Source organism: Zingiber officinale, chromosome 8B, assembly GCF_018446385.1.
Source record: "Zingiber officinale cultivar Zhangliang chromosome 8B, Zo_v1.1, whole genome shotgun sequence".
Lineage (NCBI taxonomy): Eukaryota > Viridiplantae > Streptophyta > Magnoliopsida > Zingiberales > Zingiberaceae > Zingiber > Zingiber officinale.
Window position 1 is genome coordinate 58,501,327 of NC_056001.1, and position 20,243 is coordinate 58,521,569.

Genomic DNA, 20,243 nt, shown 5'->3' on the forward strand with positions numbered 1-20,243 from the left:
TGACTGAAAATATGTTCTTTGATATTTCTTATATTATTACTGAATATAACAAAAAAATGATTTTTTTTTGTAAAAAAATATTTACCGTTTATTAAAAAATAAAATTATGTTTGATTTGTGATATTTTAGCAGTGGAAATAATATCTGAGATACTTAGTCTATTAATTATTATAAAAAAAAAAGTGTTTTAGGAAAATTAAACTTAATTATAATCATGTCAAATACATTCTCTATAATATTTTCTTATTTTTTAAAAATTAAAAGGCCACTTCAAAGACAATCTTTCAATTCCAAGAGAGTGTTGGAACTTGAAATCTTGAAACTTGATGTTTGACCACTTCAAACTTTATAAATATCAATTTATATTTTAGAATTCTTAAATTTAATTCATAATAATCTTAAAATAAATAGAAAATAATAGTATGTAAATCAATGTTACTTTAAACCTCATTTTGAATTAGGGTTTAGTCCCTCACCTAGAACTCAAGAGTGCTAGATAGATGGTTGTTGTTATTATTTATCTCAAGCACATTTATGTGTGTTAGTTGATAGGTCAAATGAACACATTTTTCTATTGTGGGAATCCAAATGAAATTTGTTTATTAAATCAGAATTAAGAATAAATTATAATGATAACTTTGTTCCTAGTTAACTTTAAATTCAACTATAATGAATATTTTTAAACACGTTACAATTTGATTATAATTAGAGGCAAATCATCAAATAATAATAATAATAATAACAATAATAATCGAAGCAGTATTCCTTTAATTAATGTCTGCGTTCTTTCTTTATCTTCCCCGTTCTTCATCTCCTGTCACGATCGATTGTCCCGTTCTTCCATTAAAAACAAAGAACAGAAATTCCCAGATGCTGTGGAATGTAGCCATGGAGGAGCAGATGAAGAAGGCTTCGGAACAAGGCAAGGGAATAACGACCTTGGCAGCTTAGCTCCCCCTTTTCCCTTCACTTTGGCTGGTTCCTGTGTTGGGAATCCATGTCAGGGATTGAATGGCTGGAAAGCTCCACACCAAATCGGTCTCCTGCTGCTGCAGCGGTCGACAAGTACTGACACTGACACTGACACCGCCTCCTGCGCCTCTTGTCTCCCTCCCCTTCTCTTCCCTTCCCTCGCTGCCTTTTTGGTTGAAGGAAGGGCCTTTTGCTTTCCGCACTGCCACTGTTACTGCTACTGCCCTCTTTGATTTGTGTTGCCTTCCCAGGTTTCTGCTTGTTTGAGCTTCTTCTCGCTTTGATCTCGGACGCTCTTACTGTTCCTGTCGCTTCGTTTCGTGCAGCTCGAAAAGAAGGCTTCTTGATGCGGATTTTTTCTGATTTCTCGGCGAAATCTTAATCTCTTCGAACTTTGTGGATGGAGGAGGAAGTAAAGGAGGCGCGGGCGCCTTTGTGAGGAGGTGTGGCACTGTGAGAGAGATAGAGAGAGATACGAGTGGAAGCGACGAGAGAGAGAGAGGCGGAGGAAAAGGGTGAGAAGAGTTTGGTGGTGGATTTCATGGATTGGGACCTCAAGATGCCGCCTTGGAACGCTTCCGAGTCGGCGGACCGCGACGCCGGGCTCAGCATCCGTCCCGTGGTCGCCGGCGCCGCCCGCGACTTCTCGGTCGATCTGAAGCTCGGCGGGTTGGGCGAGTTCGGCTCCTCGGCGTCCTGCAAGCGGAATGTTCGCCGACCTGCGGCTCCTCCCGGGTCGTCGAAGCGGCCGCGGGCTCCTCCTCTGGCCAGCGGCGGCGGTCGAGCGGCGTCGTGCTTGGTGGAGGGCTGCAGGGCGGATCTGGGCGAGTGCCGGGAGTACCACCGGCGGCACAAGGTCTGCGAGGCCCACTCCAAGACGCCGGCGGTGGTGGTCCGCGGCCAAGAGCAGCGCTTCTGCCAACAATGCAGCAGGTAGTACCTTTCTCGGCTTTAGTTTAACTGCTATTCAGCCATTAGACAGTGCTATAAGCTTCCTCACTGCATAAGAACTTATGATTGAGCTTTTTAGAACAATGATCATGTTCCTAATTGTTTGCTAACCTGAGAGAAACTCTCTGAAACCACTTCTCATATTGATTTTTTTCTCGTTGCAATTTTCGTAATAGAATTCTTACCGATGATCGATACCAGTGCTCATCCACAATCCATCGCCATTGCCAATCTGATCCCTGCATTGATACCGAAACCTTGAGCTACAAAGAAAAAGATCAATCAGAGTATTCATATCCTCTTAGTACAAGAAGCTAATATGGGAATTTTTCTATCCTCTATAATAAGTCTTGCCTTTGTGAATTCATAGTGTATCGATTGAGGGTCGATGTTCATACATAGTTTCTTTCTTAATATTGCATCTCATGTTGTGATACAAGCAACAAGTTAAAACCCCTCGACTAGCACCTTAGTAAATAAGGATCTTGGACCCGTGGAATGAGCAGTGTCATATGATACCGTAGGTATTGGGATCGATGGTCGATTCTAGGTTGAGGATTCAAGGTTTGTTAGCTTGGTATCGACTACTATGTCAAGCATTTGTCTATTGAGCTAAGTTTGGTGATAACTAGTAAGATTAGACCTGGTTTGAGGAAAATGATTTTCCCTTTTGAACAAAGAGGGAAACCTTGTTTATGGCACCATTCGGTGACCTTCATTTCGTCTACTTGTCCATTTCTTGTATCGTATAGCACTATTATGTTGGTTGAATCATCGGTATCCAGACTTCTTCACTAGTTAGATTCTTCACAAGTTCTGAAAATCTTCTTTTTTACCTCTGCAGATTTCATTTGCTAGAAGAATTTGACGAGGTAAAACGGAGCTGCAGAAAACGTCTTGACGGGCACAATAGGCGTAGAAGGAAACCCCAGCCTGGTTCGATGAATCCAGGGAACTTGTTTCCAGATCACCATGGTTTCTCTCATTCTCTAAATAGATTCATTTTGGGTAAGTGACTTAAATCAATTGAATTTGAATGATCATTTCGTGTGCATGATGCTCAGCAGGAATTTCTTCCTATCGTCAAATGTTTCCAACGTCTACAACAGATTCCGACTGGTCTAGAATAATCAAAACTGAGGACGATATGATCTATTCTCCACAGTTTGTCATCAAGCAACAGTTTTTGGATTCAATTTATGGCTTTAGCAAGGAAAGAAAGCAAATTACATGTTTTCAGGACGAAGAGACCGCTCTTCTCTATGGAAGCAACGGCAGCAACAAGATGTTCATCGATGGGCTAGCTCAAGTCTGCGACTCTGATTGTGCTCTCTCTCTTCTGTCATCACCAAATCGGACTTCCAACATTAGCTTAAGCCATATGGTGCCACCAGCCGAACAGCTAGATCAACCTCTTGCTTTGAGTTTGCAGTACAATGGTTTCCCACACTACTCTCTCCCTCCGATTCCCGGCCACAATGTCACACCTCCTGAATTTTCGTGTGCCGGAGGGATAGAGGAGCAGAATGCAGATAGTGTACTAGTGTCTGATCAGGCTAATGGTTCCAACTGTTGTAGCATTTTTCATGTGGGCGAAGAAGGCTCTTCAGAATCAGCTTGCGTAGCTCTACCGTTACAGTTCGCCTGGCCGTAGTTTTCATTTCAGATGAATATTAGGATTTTTTTTCTTCTCAATGATCCAGTGTTGTCTTTGCTTGTGTTCATTTGCTCAGATGTGTGAATATCAAACCCTGTTCTTGAAACAATGAGGTTATGTTTTCCGTTTACGAATGTTTGGAGCCATTATAAGGGGAGCATGCAATAGAATGTTTGGAGCCATTATAAGGGGAGCATGCAATAGAAAAATTGTTATCGTATAACCTAGAGGTTACAAATTTGAGTCTTGGAAATAGTCTTTTACAAAGTAAGATAAGACTATATACAATAGATTTTTCTATAGAATCCAATATTAATAGAAATTTCATGGACTGAGCTGCCTTTTGAATGTTTGGAGTCATTTAATTAACTAGGGAATACTCAATGATAAGTTTAAAGGTTAGTGTCCATGAGAACATCATTTCATACTACAATATTATTTCTAAGTGCTAAGGATATCAAGAAATCATGAGCATTTGATCTCTCTTAGGGCCATCAAACATACATGTTCTTTCTCCGCTTATAACTCATTTGTTTGGGAAGATAAAACCAAGATAAACGAGCGTTAGCGGATGCAACATGATGCAACACAATCGAATAAGTAGAAACAAAATCATCTAATGAATAAGTAGAAACAAAATCACCTGATTAGAGAAGTTAACAACAACGAAATCAATTCACAAGCCACATACTTTATTGAATGTGTGTAATTTACATACAAGAATTCTAACTCTACGAGGAAGACATGTTTTATCACGATAATTAGGAAGTAAACAGAAGAAAGAAACAAAAACAACAAAGTGCATGTTAATCTATATACAATGTATGTTACAGGGAAAACTTTGGATCTTCTGGGATCCACCTTATTGGACAAGGAAGCAGCAGCGGTCAACGGTTTCTATCCTGGACCAAGAGCTGCATTTATCCTCCAACCATGTTTGAGAAAGAAATTTTCACATATGGTTGTGCAGCACGCATGAAGCTTCATGTGAAGTTATAGTACAATTTGATGGACAAAAGACTAATTCAACACCGCTATCACCCTTTGAAAATGAATGGAAAAGGATCGTTAGTTTCGGAATAGTTCCCTATGGATGATTAAATTGGCTACAATGCAAGCAAGTACCATGTTCAAATTATATTAATCTTTATCGATGTTAGAGACTAAAACATTAAAGATGATGCACATGATATGACAAAAATAGTTTAATTGATCATGTAGTGGAGCATGCATACTCTGAAACAGACAATCCCCTCTTCCCTTGCCAATCATGAAACTTGAGATTCATGTAAACTACAATCTAGACACCATTGAATCCATATTTGGAGTTCATTTAGAAGAATTAAGAAACACTGGTTGCTGAGATTAACAAACTATAGTGGGTGTTGAAGAGATCGATATTGTTATCATTGTCTAGTTGCTTGTGCTTTCTTGTGGTTCCTTTTTAGAAATCATCAAGATCGTTGAAAGTTAGATTCCTAATTTGCATTAAAGGGAGGGAGAGAGAATACAAGATAGGATTGAAGATCAGTAGAGTCCAATTAGCATATAGGCATTGAAAATACAAAAAAGGCAAGTATAAACTAGCAGAGTAAATTTACCAAGACCGGGTGTTGCACCGCATTTCTCACGAGGCCAATAAAAGCTTCTAATCATACAAGTACCAGTCAAAATTGGGTTGTTACCGACACTAATAAAAGCTTCTAATCATCTATATTGTTGAGTTGTGACCAACTGTACTCCATTCCTATGGAAATGTTGCATTACTTGGCTAAGAGAAAAGTTTGAGAAATTAAATTCAACCAACTATTTATAGTGAGTGAATTATGGTTCCACGTTATAAAACCTAGTGTAAGTTGTTTTTGTATTTTTGGAAACACAAATGGCTGATGATTAATTTGCCTAAGCAAGTTCACAATGACTGTGGCAAAAAAAAGGAAAAAAAGGTAATAACCCTCACCCCGGAGGCCCCTCCAAGACCGTCCAAAGCACATTGGAAGGGAGTAAATCATGGGAGTCATTCCAGCCAACCGGGGTAAACCCCGCGATTCGAACCCAAAACCGATTGTGGCAACTCCTCACCCGAGTACCAACTCGGTTACGTCCATGAGGGCAGCAAGTTCTCAATGGATTTTTTTTTTTAAGTTGGCACCAAATATCCAAGTCTTAGAACCAACATCAAGTTCTCAATGATGTTTTGACAACAGGTGGTTTAGATGTCCTAACTAACTAGACATGTACAGATGGCTTATTTGACTCAAAACTCTCATTGTGATATTTTAGATTACTTATCCCTACCACCCACCTTGTCAGCTACCACTCTGTAAACCTTAATTGAGAATTTCCGTCCTGTATTCTATTGGCTAATTGACAATATCCAGGAAATAAAATTGTCAAGAAGTAGGGGTGCTGCTTTACATGTTTTAGATTGTCGGAATCAACAACACACACTGTCTGCAGTTCGACATACCCAGAGACTGCATATGACAGTTGAAATATCTCCTTGACGCAGTTATGTCAAATTATCTTCCTTCAACTTATGATGTATGTGCGCAATAATTACATAAATCTAAGGTGCAAACACAATTTAGTATTTACATAACTTGCAGAAAGATTAGTAAACAAATAAATAATGGATAGAAGAAGAAAAGTTAGAGCTGCTTACTTTACGAATTAACTCAATATTCCATTGAGAAGTGCCTGATGTGGAAGTGGTTTAATACCATGCCATGATCTTGCTTTGACCTACCTTCCTATTCAACATGACTATTGATTCTTTTTTGTTGATTTAAAGAATCTAGTCAGTTCCCTGTACAACTGCTCCCCCTCAAAAGGCTTTGTAACATAGCCATCCATTCCAAGCTTGAGGCACTTCTCGTGTGTTGCTTGGATCACGTCTGCTGTCATGGCAAATATGGGCACGTCACAATGCAATTCATTCCCCAGAGAATCCAACAGCACCTCCCCATGCTTTAGTTTACTATTTATATCAGCTTCCATCTCCCGGATCCTTCTCGTAGCTTCAAATCTAAAGATACACATAAAGAAGTTATCATCATAGGTCGAGAAATTGTCCATGAATCCTTTCACAAGTATATTTGAGATGCGAACATTTTCACATCTTCTGCATAAGAGAATTTTTTACTTTAGAAACCCTGAAATTACATTCATGAAAAAAGGATAAAAAACATTGTGAAGAACATGCAAATTATAAGTAAAAAATACAGCCAAATTGCATGCTAACCAAGGTTTAAAATTTCGACCCATACCGAGATTTCGGTCCTGGACCGGAACGATACGGTTTCGGTACCGTATCGTGCCAATATAGTTTCGATATTTTTTAAATATAAAATATTTAATTTAAAACTAAAATATTTAGCATAAATATTTAAAAAATAAACAAGATAAAAAATAATCTTTTTAAAAAAGAAAAAGATATGAAAATAGATAAATAAATAAATAAAAAATTTATTATAATTTTTAAATTAAAATAAATGAAATATAAAATTAATTAGATAATTTTATTAGGGTTTAATAAAGTCTCTTTAGATTATCTCCACCATAACTAGGAGTTGATTATAAAAATTAACCTAAGTTTAATTAAAAAAAATCTGAAATCCGACACCACTCGCGAGCCCGCACGACTTCGGTGCCGTCGCAGGGTTGCGTGACCAGCCATGGCCGCGGGGATTGCATGACTCCTTCGGCACGACCACGTTGGTCGTGCGCCCCCTCTGTAGTGAGCGCAGGGTCGTATGATTCCTCCACGGCGGCAACAGAAGGGTTATGCGACCTCTCCGCTACTGTTGCAGGGTCAAGCGACCCCTCTGCTGTGACCACGGAGTCGCGCAACACATCGCACCTATCGTAGGTTTGGTGCCGAGGTCGTGCCGGTGCCGGTTGCCGAGCGAAATAAGACGTTTCGCCAGTTTCGACACGGCACTTTAAACCATGATGCTAACATAGTGTACACATCGTAACAAGGATGTCATATTATTTCTCAAGAGGACTGAATTTTGAGAACCAATTGCAGAAGAAAATAATGACAAGTGACAAAGTAAATGAGATATACCCATCAATTTCAGGCATCTGGATGTCCATAAAACAAGCATCAAATATGTGTGGTGGCTTGAGCATATTTATAGCACTCTTCCCATTATCTGCACAAGTTACTTCAGCACCATATTTTTTCAGAGCACCAGCAGCTACTCTAAGATTCACAACATTGTCATCAACAACTAGAATTTGTTTCCCACGAAGAAGGCTATGCAATGGCAACTGTGGAAGCCATCCATTCCGGGAATGTTCCCCATCTCCACAACCCATAACCCTTTGCAAAGATAGTTGGAGCATGCTCACTCTGAGTGGTTTCGTGATTATAGTTGAGATATATTCCATTGAACTAGAAGAGTTCCTTTTCGAAGAATCTGTAGGATTTGCCAAAAGAATGACCTTAGGGATATCCAACTGATCATCCTTTAGCTTGCTCATAATGAAAGGCCAGATGCTAATATTCTTCAACCATATTTCCTTTTCGATTAGCACCAAATTTGTAGCCCCTGTTCCACTAGCTATTCGATTAAGAACTTGATTTAGGTCCATTTCTAGTATAGCATTTATTCCCAGCCTCTGAAGAAGATATTTAGTGGCTTTTGCTCGTACTGGTCTATCATCGACTACCAATGAAGTAAGCCCGTGAAATTCAGATGATTTATACTCATTTGTGTTAGTATAAGAACTTGTAAGGACCACTGTGAAAGTGAAAGTGAAAGTGGAACCAATCTGAGGTTCACTCACAAATCCAATCTCACCCTTCATAAGACCAACTAGACGTTTGCTAATACTCAAGCCAATACCAGTCCCTCCATGAATACGAGAAATTGATGGTCTCACCTGCATAAAAGGAGTGAATACCCGTGATTGTGCTTCATGAGGAATACCCACCCCTGTGTCTTCAACAGATATGATCAGGTTTATTAGATCATAAGGTGTTGACACAAGTGATGGATCAGTTGCAGAAAGGCCCTGTTTGAAGAGTTTAAAGTTTTTCCAGCTACGTCTTCTATCTGCCACTGGGAAGGCACTCAAGCTATTTCTGGAATGGTATTCTGTTTCGAAGTCCAACGAACTCACTTCTTCAGTAAGATGCACAGTCAGGTATATATGTCCTCTCTCCGTGAACTGCAAAAACAGATCTAAGCATATCGGGTAGCTTCAATATGAATATTTCCCCAGGACAAAACTGAATACTTGCCTTTATTGAATTTGCTATCAGATTTGTGATGATTTGGCGTATTCTTCCATGGTCACCAATAAGGACTTCAGGAACTTGATCAGAGACAAATACTGCTAACTACACAAAACAATCCAGCAGCACAACAGAAAGAGCACAAGAGAAAGAGAATTAGTTTGTGAAACAAAAACGTACTAGTAAGATTCTAAAATTTCTTAATACCTCTAGTCCCTTCTCCTGAGCCTTCCCATAGAAGAGTGACAAAATATCATCCAATACTGCTCGCAAGTCAAATGGCACAGCTTCCAGCTCAAGTTTACCCGACTCAATTTTTGCTTGATCCAAAACCTCATTAATCAGAGAGACTAGAGCTTTACCGCTGGCATGGGCAGTTCTAACATAGTCATCCTGGGTCATATCCAGATCAGTATCCATGAGCATTTGAAGCATCCCTGTTAAGTAAAAAATTGTTAGGATCTCATCAAGTAATTGTTTTGAATAGTAATCCAGTTGAATAGTAATCCAGTTAAAGAAATTTGTACTCACCCAATACACCATTCATTGGAGTTCTTATTTCATGAGAAACAGTCGCCAAGAACTGATCAAGACAGGGTGCTGGATATTATGTGTGCAAAGCAAGCACAGGAAACCAATAAAAAACCATCAATGGTCATATGGTACCTGAGATTTTGCAACATCTGCAGCTTCAGCTTGTTTTTTAAGCTCCATCATTTGCCTATAATCATCTTCTACCTTTGCAATGCGGCTAACAGTGGCATGAAATATATATCCTACTAATAGGGCAATCACGAGAGTTCCAATTGATGTTGTTAATGCAAGCCAAGGCAAAGGAGCTTTTTGTTTGAACCTGTTGAAAACATAAAACATGTCAGAATTGTCTCTTTTTTTTTATCGAAGTCAATTCATAGAGAGGATTAGTTTTTTCTTCTAAAGCAAATCTATTAGCAGATTTGTGTAATTTACCTGCAATGCATCTCATGCTTTCTTATTGGATCACCAAATTGAAGGGTACTAATATGGTATATACCAGTACCTGTCATAGTTGAACCATACATGCTAATTGGTCGATCAGGATCAGTTGTATCATAAACATTGACCACAATGGAATGCTTGCAAGCAAGTTGGTGAAGTAACTTATCCACTAGAGATTCAATATCAAATATTCCACCCAAATACCTGCAAATGTCAACAAAACATGAATGAAGTTAAATTTTCAGGCATGGAGACTCTTGCCTAGTATCTCTGCTAAAAAATGGTTATGCATAATTATTGTATGAAGTACTACCCAATGGCTGTTTTGATGCGCTGAGCCGGTGTTGCATTTGAAGGAAGTTCTGATTTGTAAACTGCATATGTGAGAATAACCCCAAGTCTTTTTGATTTTAGAAGTGGAAAAGGAGCAGTTAAAACACCCTTTCCAGATTCCCTTGCACATAGGATATTTTCACGATCTTCCTGTGAATAATAAGGAATTATCATTACTATATGAAGAGCCTAGGAATCACTGGTAATTCATTGGGGTAAGTTGAGAAAGTTCTCCTAAAATAAGTAAAATTGAGCTTACTCTCAAGCATGTAGCCACTCAGCATGATGTTTTGAAATTACAAAGATGAAGAGAAGGCAAACATATTCTTTATTGTTTAAATTGATTAGCCACCAACTTATCCCAAAAGCTTGATGTGTTAGGAAAGGAAAGGAAACGATTTTATCTAGTGAACCACTGCACTTATCCATGTGGGACCAATGGGCATGGAGCCTTCAAAAGCTTGAACACGCCTCAAACCTATCATGACTCAGATAGTTTTTCTTTGAAAAAAAATTACACAGGTAGGATTTGCACCTTAGACCTACTGCTCTAATACTATGTCAAAGTTTATTAGCTAACCACTTATCCTAAAAGCACAATTTGCCAGGAAAAGAACTAATTTATCTAACGGCCAACCATGCTTGTCCACGGGGAGCCAATGGACATGGAGGCCCCTAACTTCAACATTTATAAGAAAGAAGCAATCTGTTGTTTCTAAGAACAAAATCGACTAACATATCCAGAATACCCATATTGTTGTGCAGTCGACAGAAGGTGGTTCAGAGTGTCTACCAGAGTGCCATGTGTAAATATGGAATCAGTTGGCACTGATTGGGAAGAATGCTAAGCTCTTGCCTATATGCTTGTAAAATACGGCAACAAATAATAATTTAATAATAAAGTTTAATAGACAAATAACCTTATTAGGATTTTTAGAAATTTTCTGGGATTTAATTGGATCTCATATGATGTATTTAAAGGGGATGCATTAATGGGGCCGATAAAAGCCTGTTTGGAATATTCGGGTGGGAGTTGATTGAGAAACCGATCTAGGGTTTGATTTTACAAATCCCTAAGTTATAAATATAATTTTCCCGTGCCCTAACTCCCACGCCCGCGGAACTCCTCATCCTCCCCGAGCCCTCTCCCTCTCGCGAGATCCCACACCACAGCCGGCGATCTTGCCCTCACGCGAGCACCCCAGCCGCCTCAACACCCGATTGCGTCGGTGTTGCCCATCCCGGTGCCAGCCGAACCCTAGGTTGGCTCCAGTCAGTTGCTTCCACCTCCACCGTGCCACACAAGTTTGGGTCGACTCCGGATCAGCCCAAACAAAGCCCTGCCGCCAACACATTTGTGCCCTAATTGATCCAGCAGGTATAATCTCTCTAGGTATGGGTTTTGGGAAGTAGATTGGGAGTGTGCGTGCAAAACAATTCCAATGATGTCTCTATTTTCTTCATGGAGTCTTCCTGGTTTTCTGCCACGAATTTGGGAGGTCTTCGAATTGTTTTCAATGTTGCTTTACTTCAATTTAGTGGATTACAATTGGCTAGGTAGATTTGCGTGTTTGCAACCTGTTTTAGTTTCCTTGCACTACTCCTTCATGGAGTTTTCTTCTTTGAACGCTGGATAGAATTGGGAAGTGGGGGATTTGATCCGATGTTGTTTTTGTTTACTTTGGATATCGATAGTTTTTGGGGCAAATTCAGTGAGCTTTAATGCATTTCCAAGATGGTTCTAGCTTTTCCTTAGTGATTTCGAAGTTTCAGATAGGTTTTATTGGGCAGATTTAGTATTTTGGACAGATTCAGGATTTGAGGTTCATATTTGATGAAGCATTTCTTCCTCGTAATGTTTCTTTGATTTTCCCGCAACGAGTTGGGTAGATTGCCAATTGTTCTAGGATTGGGTCAGATATAGTTTGAGGATTTTATTAGCTATTTAATACATAAGAAGATAGCTAATTTTGTGTGCACTGGTGCAGGACGTTGATTGAAGACGTTTGACACGATCTACGTATAAAGACGGGTACTTCTTGCTTTGTTTTCTTTTAGTACTTTGACCTTAGTGCATGAATTATTTGGATAAGGCCTGTTTACCTTGACTCCACTCATTTTTTTTCTGCGCTTGATACTTCCACGCAATCTTTGAGAAATTCGTTTCCATATCTATACAGTCTCTTTTGTTGTCCATGATCGGTAGCAGATACTAGATACCATGTTTGTATGCTTTGACTGTTGCTTATTTATGTACGATATTGAGCATGCTGGTTTCATGTAGCATACCCGTTTCTGCTTATATATATATGATGACTGTTGCATTGTTCGCATCATGTCATTGCATGCATGCCGCATCCTCGGCCACTCGAGAGAGTGGTAGCTGGAGTTGATGTCGCTTGTCCTGTCGTGCCGCACTCGGCCACTTGTGTGAGTGGTAGCTGGAGTACGAGCAGCAGGGACCCCCCTTCGCTGTGTAGCTAGTTAGCTACTCAGCACCTGTCCATCCTGGCGGCCTTTGGGTGGTACAGTTGTCATTGATCCGGCCTCTCGACCATACAGGGGTCATGGTGCAGAGAGGTAGGCGGGGTGACCATCCGTGCATACGCTGTTATTATGCCTGCTTTGGCTGCTGCTGCTTACTTATGTTATTATTGCTTACTTATGCTGATGTGGTATATATATGTTGACGTTGCTTCTTGTTGTTGTTCACTTATGCTGATATGCTGTCTTATGTTGAGATATGCTCTCGTTGTAGGCGGTTAGACATTGGGTTATTTATTGAAAATGTTTATATGTCTTACACATTACCTCTGTAGTTATGAGCAGTACCGTAGCAGATTAGTACCATTCTTGACCTTCTATATCTAGCCTACGATATGGTTCCAGGTATGAGCATTGATTATGGTTTCATTTTGTATTTGCTACTTCCCTTATGAGACTGTATTCCTTTTGGGTATTCTTTTTTGGTTGATTATGTTCATGCACTATCTTTTCTATACCCGCTGAGTTCCAATACTCACCACCCCGTAAAATGGTTTTCTTTCGCCAGGTAATAGATAGATGAGTCATGGATGCTTGGAGAGATGCCGGCTGCCAATCCTGGGTCCCGCGTCATATTCGAAAAATTGATTTTGGTTCTGTTTCTCTTTACTTGCATCTCGTATTCGTTGGATTTGGTGTAGTGAGAACTAGGTTTTGATGCTTGTGGTGTGGACTTGGTATTTGTGATGTTTTGATAACTTTGCAAATTTGTGGGTTTTCTCTTCGTTTTCTTTCCGCTGTGCTTATTTTGTTTTTTGTCCAGCCGAGTAGGCTGAGTATATTAACTGCGTGGTTGTGTGTTTCCATTTTCTATGGTATATATATTCCAGCCGAGTGTGGCTAATGTATATTTTGTATGTAGTAATGTTTCATATTGTCCGCCGTACAGGGGAGGTGCTGCCGAAATTTCTTCGGACAGGGACTCCTCTGGGGCGTGACAATGCTACTACCTTAGAGATCGCTTCTCCCTCTATATAAATGCTTCCACTTATTCGAGACTGCTGTTGTCGAAGAATGGTATTTAAAACTTTGGTGTCTCCCAACTGTTTTCAAAAGGGAAGCTTATTCTAGCTCAAATATCAAAGGAAGCATATTTGAAAATTAATAATACATCAACGTTCAAACCTATCATATAATGATAGGAAGTTAACTTCTTTTTCTAACTGAATACATCTTTATTTTGTATGTGAAGATCAGAATTGTAGGTCATTTTTGTGTCTACACAGTAACCTTGCAAATGACACAATAGACTCCTTTTGGATCACTTTTACAGTAAGCCATTGATCAATAATTCAACATGTAATCCAAAAGGGTACGGAAGTAGATCCAGAAAATTTATTAATCAGTTACAAATCCAGAAGTTACTCAAGCATCAACCATTGTATAAAAAGACTAGTTTGCCCCATCAAAATAGCATATGGTCTATATGGAATAACATATTGTTAGAGCTAGCAGACAAATATTGCGTAAGTACATAAATGCCTTGTAAATGTAAATAATTGATCCAAACTCTTATATACTGACAAGGAACTGAAAGTCATCTGAGAAACAAAAGCTTGCAATTGCTTGTAACCCTCATATAGTCATTCATACTGAGTCCAGAAAGTTAAACTGATCAACAAAGTTACCTAACAACATGAAGTATGCAATTGAGTAATGACTCCATTGGCAATACCTCTAGCTGATTAAAATTTTAACATTGGAAGTGAACTTAAAATTTATCATTATAATATTAACTTGCAGATCATTTCCTAGCTCAAATACCACATGGATGGATTTAAATTGTGTCATATTGGATGATACGGGTTAAACATACTGCTCTGACAGTATGTCAAGACCAGAGTAGAAGGATGGAATGCACAATACTATCAAGTTGGAAAAATTATGAGTCAGAATAGGAGTATAGTCTTATATTTTTAAACTTTCAAATTCTAACCCCTTCAAAGTTGTAATTTCATAATGAGAAAATTCCTCAAATACCTAATGTACTAAAGCAAGTTGTAGAAGAACAAATACTTTTAAGGGAGTTGAGAGTATGGTTTATCGAAGAGCAAACAGATTATGTGGAGTAAAATTGATAATTCATCAAAAAAATATAGGTCAGCATAGCCAAACTGATGCCAATCTATTTCGCGTGTATATATATAAATCAACAATACAGTACAATGGTAACACAATGTCTTGGGATTGAGATGTATACCAAAACTAAGATTTAAAATCTTGGTATCATGTAAATCTGTATAACTGGAAAGAATAAAACAGGCAATTCTGTTAACTCATCAAAACTTGAATAAAGAAAAAGCAATGAAAGTACTAAAGTGGTACTGCATCCATGAGCAGTACTTATTTTCCATCCTAACATACATACAAAATTTAGGGACATTGCATTTGCATTCTAAGCATAAGAAAAACTGTCAAAAGAGCAACTATAGTGTCTCACCTTTCCAGTTAACAAATCAACTGAAATCACATGCTTATAAGCATCCTGGGCAAAGATAACAGGAGCATATTCATCTTCTATAGGAGATATCTCTGGGCTCTCAAGATCTGCATCTTCTTCTCGAGCTGGGGGCTGCTCTGTTAAATCCATTTTTTTAATTTGCCAACCATGTTGCCTCTCAAACAGTTCTCTTTCTGAATGTAGCACCTTTACAGCATATGCCACTCCACTAGTCAGTGGCCTCTCAAAAGCAGTCCTTTCAGCATATCGTGCAAAAATTATCTGCACAAATGAAGGGTCCTTTTCACAGTCAATATAACTGAGGGTGGCAAAATCAGAAAAAACATGTTATTTCAATATCAGCAAACTGAGCCAAATATAACATTCTAATCAAGCAAATCTTCAACTACTTAAATTTAAAACAGAGTATGTAACATTGAATATTCGAGTGAAAAATAGAAATATTCTAGAAAAAAACTAATACCTGATCAATAGCAGATGGTTCCTTGGAATGATGAAAAGTTGAGATCAGAATCGCTAGGGCCTGCAGATGGTTCATGCTAACGTTAAACTGATCCTGAAGCATTCTTGCACGTTCGTCACACATACTTGCTAGCATCTCTCTCCTCTTTTCTACAGCTTGAGAGTTCATAAACCAAAAAATCCATATAGCACAAAGGACCCATCCAGCTAACCACAGGAATAGCAGCCTTCTCGAGGTCTCCTTCACCTTCTTTGTTCCAAAATAATGGTTACACAGATGATTCTTCAAACCCCTCGCTGAGAACTGTTTCAGCCAACCCAAGCATAGATTGCACTTCTCACTAAGAAAATCAGTCTTCTGCTCCATTATTTGAGCATCAATGAACCAATTCATGGATAGTTCAAGAAGTTTCACCAACATACCATAAAAAATAGTTACAGTAGACTAGATCCTGAACCAGTTAGTCAAAGAACTCATCCATATCACGATACACTTACACCTTTATCTGAAAGCCAGTTAATCCACAACATAAATTCAAGAACCTGAGCTGAAAAGCAAAAGCCTGAACAAATAGCATAAGATAACCGATCAACTTTTCATTTTAAATTATCCAGAAGTGTTGATTGATGAAAGACCCATAGTCAAATGTCATGTTTTATCAGATGCTAATATTTTTATGATTTTATCATTTCTCAATTTGAACAGAAGATATAAAATTTGTAGTCTTACTTTTGTATTATAATCAATAATAGTAAATGTTACCACTGATATTAGTCTTACTCTAGGACACGCCTACGTGGCCCCACCCCAATCTAGCCAACTTGTCATGCAGAATCATCATTATCTGAGTTACACTTGGCCGAGCTGCTAAGCTAGTCCGAGTTGTCGTTTCAATCCAAGCCAAGTCATTCTTGGCCGAGTCACTAGGCCAAACCCTCCAATCTAGCTGAGCTCTTTTAGCCGAGCTCGGCTGGCCACAAGTGGACAGGGGGCACGATCCCCACTTTCCCATGATCTCCACAAGTATCTTGCCCTCTTGCACTTATAAGTATCCAGGTATATGCTCCGTGATGAGGGGGACTCTCTCAACTTTCCTTTCGTTTTTACTCTCTCTTTTCAATCTACCATTGGGATATCATGGTGACTTATGCATCGGAGGTACCTCGCCAGGTCAACTCCTAGCGAGCCCTCTAACACGTGTTAATTTATGCAGAGTCAACCACATTACAAGAGGAAGCTTCGTCATCACTCTTTGGTGAGGTGGTAGATTTCTACTACATTATTTTGGTGTCATTTATTGGAACACAAGTGAAGATATTGAAAAATCTGAAGGCACTGAGGAATAGCCAGTCAGAGTTTCCCCGCAACTGTCAATGCCTTAGCAACAGTCACCTAGCATAGCTCGATTGGTTGCCTCCACGCTAGGATCCAGACTGAAGAGAGGTGGAAATTACAAAAGGTTGTGGTTAATTTCAGTTGGCAAGAAAGGTTGCATCATTCGAGCGACCCATTGCTCATGCATATTGCCCTTACCATAGACGAAGAATACTGAGGGCGTTGGAGGAGGGTTGTCCACTCGATGCTCACCTCACGCTCGCTGCCCAGATAGCGGCTTCTTTCATTTCTTGATTTCACAGACCATGGGGTGATCCGCCTTTCCTGGACTTCGATTCAAGGCATCTTTGACCTGGATTTTATCTTGCCACTGGCTAATCCAAGCTTTTGAGCCAGTTTGAGCTGGTCTGAGTTGCTGAGCTAGTCCGAGTTGTCATTTCAATCTGAGCTAAGGCACTCTTGGCTAAGTCACTAGAACGAGCCCTCCAATCTAGCCAAGCTCTTTTAGCTAAGCTCGACAAGTCACAAGCGGACAAAGGCTACTATCCCCTTCCCATAATCTCGTCCCCACTTTCCCATGATCTCCATAGGTATCTTTCCCTCTTGCACTTATAAGTATCCAAGTATATGCTCCATGTTAGAGTGAGCTCTCTTTAGAGGTGAGCAAAAGTTTGGTTGAACTGAACAAATAAATCAAATTTAAAAATTTGGTTTAGTTATTTCGGAATTTCATTTTTTTTCTTTAAAAAACAGTTATATCGGTTAATTTGGTTTGGTTTCGGTTTTATAATCTACTATTCTCGATTAAACCGAATAAACCAGAATAAAAAAACTAATCGATAAATTCCTAAGCAAGTGAACTTATAAATCCCTAACTAATCGGTAAATTATTGAAAATTTCAGTTAATTCGATTTTTAACTGAATTAACCGATATTTTATAAGTTCGGTTTTCAATTTTTATTGGAAAATTCAGTCGATTCAATTAGTTCAAAAAAAAATTCGGATTGTTTGGTTTTGATTAATTCAGCTCAATTTTAACCAAATACTCAACTCTAGCTCTATCAACTTTCCCTTCTTTTTCCTCTCTCTTTTCAATCAACCATGTGGCATCATGGTGACTTAAGTCTCAAAGAGGTATCACCGGGTCAACTCCCGACGAGCTGCTTGTAAATCTATGCAAAGTGGGCCGTGTCACAAGAGGAAGCTTCTTCATCGTAGCAAGAGGAAGCTTCCTTTGCTACAAGAGGAAGCTTCGTCATCTTGGTGGCAATATATCGCTCTTTGGTGTGGTGGTAGATTTATGCCGCATCAGTAAATATTAAGACTATGATGCTAGAGAACTCTGCAGTTTTGTGCATGGAAACCGGAAAAGACAATCTAAGAAATTAATCGGAAAAAATTAATTTGATAAAATGTACATGTGGATTCACTAGAAAAGTTAAAATAAAGCGACCAGAAACCCCAAGGATGAATGAGATAAAGTAACCTGGCAAGAAAACCGCAGCACAAGCTTCACTTCGAACTCGAGCTCTTCCCCGTTTCAACCCTCACTCCTGATCCGTTCCCAAGAAACCGCAGAGCCACAAAATCGACATCCCAAGCCCCGAAAAAGCATCCACACGGAGAAACGGAGCCAACCTGACAGCAGAGAGCAGTAGATCAGGCCCGAGCGGCAAGCAAGGGCACAGCTGGTGGGGAGGTCCGCGGAGGAGGTGATCGGGGACGCCGGGACGGGATAGCGCGCGATGCGAAAGCAGAAGATGCGAGAGGGGGAGAGATCTGGCCTAGACCGGCCGGTCGGCGGGAAGTCGGAGGCGAGGAAGGAGAGAAGGGGGATCGGAGGGGTAAAAAGTGATTATTGCTCTTGTTGGCGAGCAGGAAACTGCGTTAGTTGGGGGACGAGAAAGTGGAGTCAATGACTCGACTTATTAGTCGGCAAATAACAAATTCAGTTTTTCCAATTATTATAAATTTTAAACCGTTATTTTTTTAAAAATTTTATAAATAAATTTAAAATTTTTAATATAATTAAATAAAATAACTACATTATAATTAATTTTTCACAACTAATTACGAGCCATATATATATATATATATATCCGCACATGCTGAATACACTTTTGAGTACCCCACGCACTCAGTCATCCATGGACCCATAGTGGATATGCATCGTGGATGTGTAGAATATCAAATACGCCCCCCATGAGCATCCATGTTAGGCTTCTGAGTACAACGAGGGTACCCTGATCACTTTCAAATGTCCTACATGTACTTAGGATCCCAATCTGGGTGTGCACAGGGGTCCCCTAGCACATCATCGAAGTTCACGTGGGGTGCCTAAAAGTGATCAGGATGCCCTACTACACTCAAATGCCTAGCATGAGTGCACACGGGGAGCGTCCAACACATCAAACCTCTATATTTGAATGCCCTGAGTATACTCAGTCGTCCCGTAGGGGTGTGCACATCTAGGGGTGATAATTTTTAACCTTTAACACGACACGAAATCACGATCTGAACTGAACATGAAAAAAAATCAGATTAGAGTCAGATCATATTGGGTTCGGGTTAGATTTGGATCGACCTAATTGACACGATTAATAAACAAGTCGAGTTCGGGTCAACCTGAAATACCCCCAATTATAACCTACGAACCCAATTATAAATATTTTCAAGTCGGATCCGGATCAAAATTTGATTGAGCTTAGTTAAATAAGCACATTTTAATAAAATGAGTCTTTTCATATTTGATTCGGGTTGAGTTCGAGTTAAGATGAACATGTTTTTATAAATAGATCATTTCGGATTCGGATTAAATTCAGATTATGGGTCATTATTTTCAGGTTGAGTTCGGATCAAATATAAATAAATGGATCAAATTTAGATTAAATAATTTAACTTAAATATTAATCAGGTTAGATTAAATCAAACAATTTTACCTAAAATATTAATCATGTCATATTTAAATTTTCTAAACTTGCTGATCCAATTCTAAATCTAAATCCAAATTTAATCCGAATTACCACTGCTACGCACATGGAGCGCCGAGCACATAAATGCAAAACCTTGTTTTTTTTTTTTTTTTTCACTTTTATCAAACTTAATTTTAAAGCTCTTGATGGGTCCTTGCCTACTTTTGTTACACAATAAACGCTGTTCATTTCTGAAAAAGTAGCTTGTGTAGAAATAGTCGATGCATGAATATTTTGTGTGTTTGGTAAAAGAAAAGGTCTTTCTTAGGACATAAATGTGTATGGTTGAAGTTGACTTTAGGGTTCATGTTATATATTTTTTTAAAAA

At 39.1% G+C, this 20,243-nt stretch overlaps 2 protein-coding genes across 7 annotated transcripts; one reads left to right on the forward strand and one right to left on the reverse strand.

Moving 5' to 3' along the window:
- Positions 1-503: 503 nt before the first annotated feature.
- On the forward strand, positions 504-3,577 carry LOC122014558 (squamosa promoter-binding-like protein 16). Of its 3 annotated transcripts, none has more exons than XM_042570815.1 (4): positions 504-1,223; positions 1,299-1,905; positions 2,768-2,898; positions 2,988-3,577. In XM_042570815.1, the coding sequence occupies exons 2-4, from the start codon at positions 1,514-1,516 to the stop codon at positions 3,575-3,577; spliced, it is 1,113 nt and encodes a 370-aa protein (XP_042426749.1). In that variant the 5' UTR covers positions 504-1,223; positions 1,299-1,513. The 3 variants fall into 3 exon arrangements, with proteins under 3 accessions (XP_042426749.1, XP_042426751.1, XP_042426750.1); XM_042570817.1 differs by having other exon boundaries at positions 2,991-3,577; XM_042570816.1 differs by lacking the exon at positions 504-1,223 and having other exon boundaries at positions 1,287-1,905.
- LOC122014557 (probable histidine kinase 3) lies at positions 2,118-18,850 on the reverse strand. Of its 4 annotated transcripts, none has more exons than XM_042570812.1 (12): positions 18,430-18,850; positions 15,608-16,169; positions 15,124-15,405; positions 10,120-10,289; positions 9,798-10,010; positions 9,495-9,681; positions 9,360-9,411; positions 9,036-9,265; positions 8,835-8,933; positions 7,653-8,761; positions 6,246-6,608; positions 2,118-2,162 (listed from the first exon to the last, which is right to left on the reverse strand). In XM_042570812.1, the coding sequence occupies exons 2-11, from the start codon at positions 16,025-16,027 to the stop codon at positions 6,347-6,349; spliced, it is 3,024 nt and encodes a 1,007-aa protein (XP_042426746.1). In that variant the 5' UTR covers positions 16,028-16,169; positions 18,430-18,850; the 3' UTR covers positions 2,118-2,162; positions 6,246-6,346. The 4 variants fall into 4 exon arrangements, with proteins under 4 accessions (XP_042426746.1, XP_042426747.1, XP_042426748.1 ...); XM_042570813.1 differs by lacking the exon at positions 2,118-2,162 and adding an exon at positions 3,542-3,674; XM_042570814.1 differs by lacking the exon at positions 2,118-2,162 and adding an exon at positions 4,254-4,622 and having other exon boundaries at positions 15,608-16,112.
- Between the last annotated feature and the right edge of the window lie 1,393 nt (positions 18,851-20,243).

Bases quoted from the DNA above. Each gene is read 5' to 3' on its own strand.
- LOC122014557 (XM_042570812.1), bottom strand. From the start codon at position 16,027: ATGTTGGTGAAACTTCTTGAACTATCCATGAATTGGTTCATTGATGCT. The intron at 9,682-9,797 runs GTAAATTACACA...TGTTTTCAACAG, and splicing joins AAGCATGAGATGCATTGCAG to GTTCAAACAAAAAGCTCCTT. The intron at 9,266-9,359 runs GTGAGTACAAAT...TTTACTTAACAG, and splicing joins TCCAATGAATGGTGTATTGG to GGATGCTTCAAATGCTCATG.
- LOC122014558 (XM_042570815.1), top strand. From the start codon at position 1,514: ATGGATTGGGACCTCAAGATGCCGCCTTGGAACGCTTCCGAGTCGGCG. The intron at 1,906-2,767 runs GTAGTACCTTTC...TTACCTCTGCAG, and splicing joins TTCTGCCAACAATGCAGCAG to ATTTCATTTGCTAGAAGAAT. The intron at 2,899-2,987 runs GTTTCTCTCATT...CATGATGCTCAG, and splicing joins CTTGTTTCCAGATCACCATG to CAGGAATTTCTTCCTATCGT.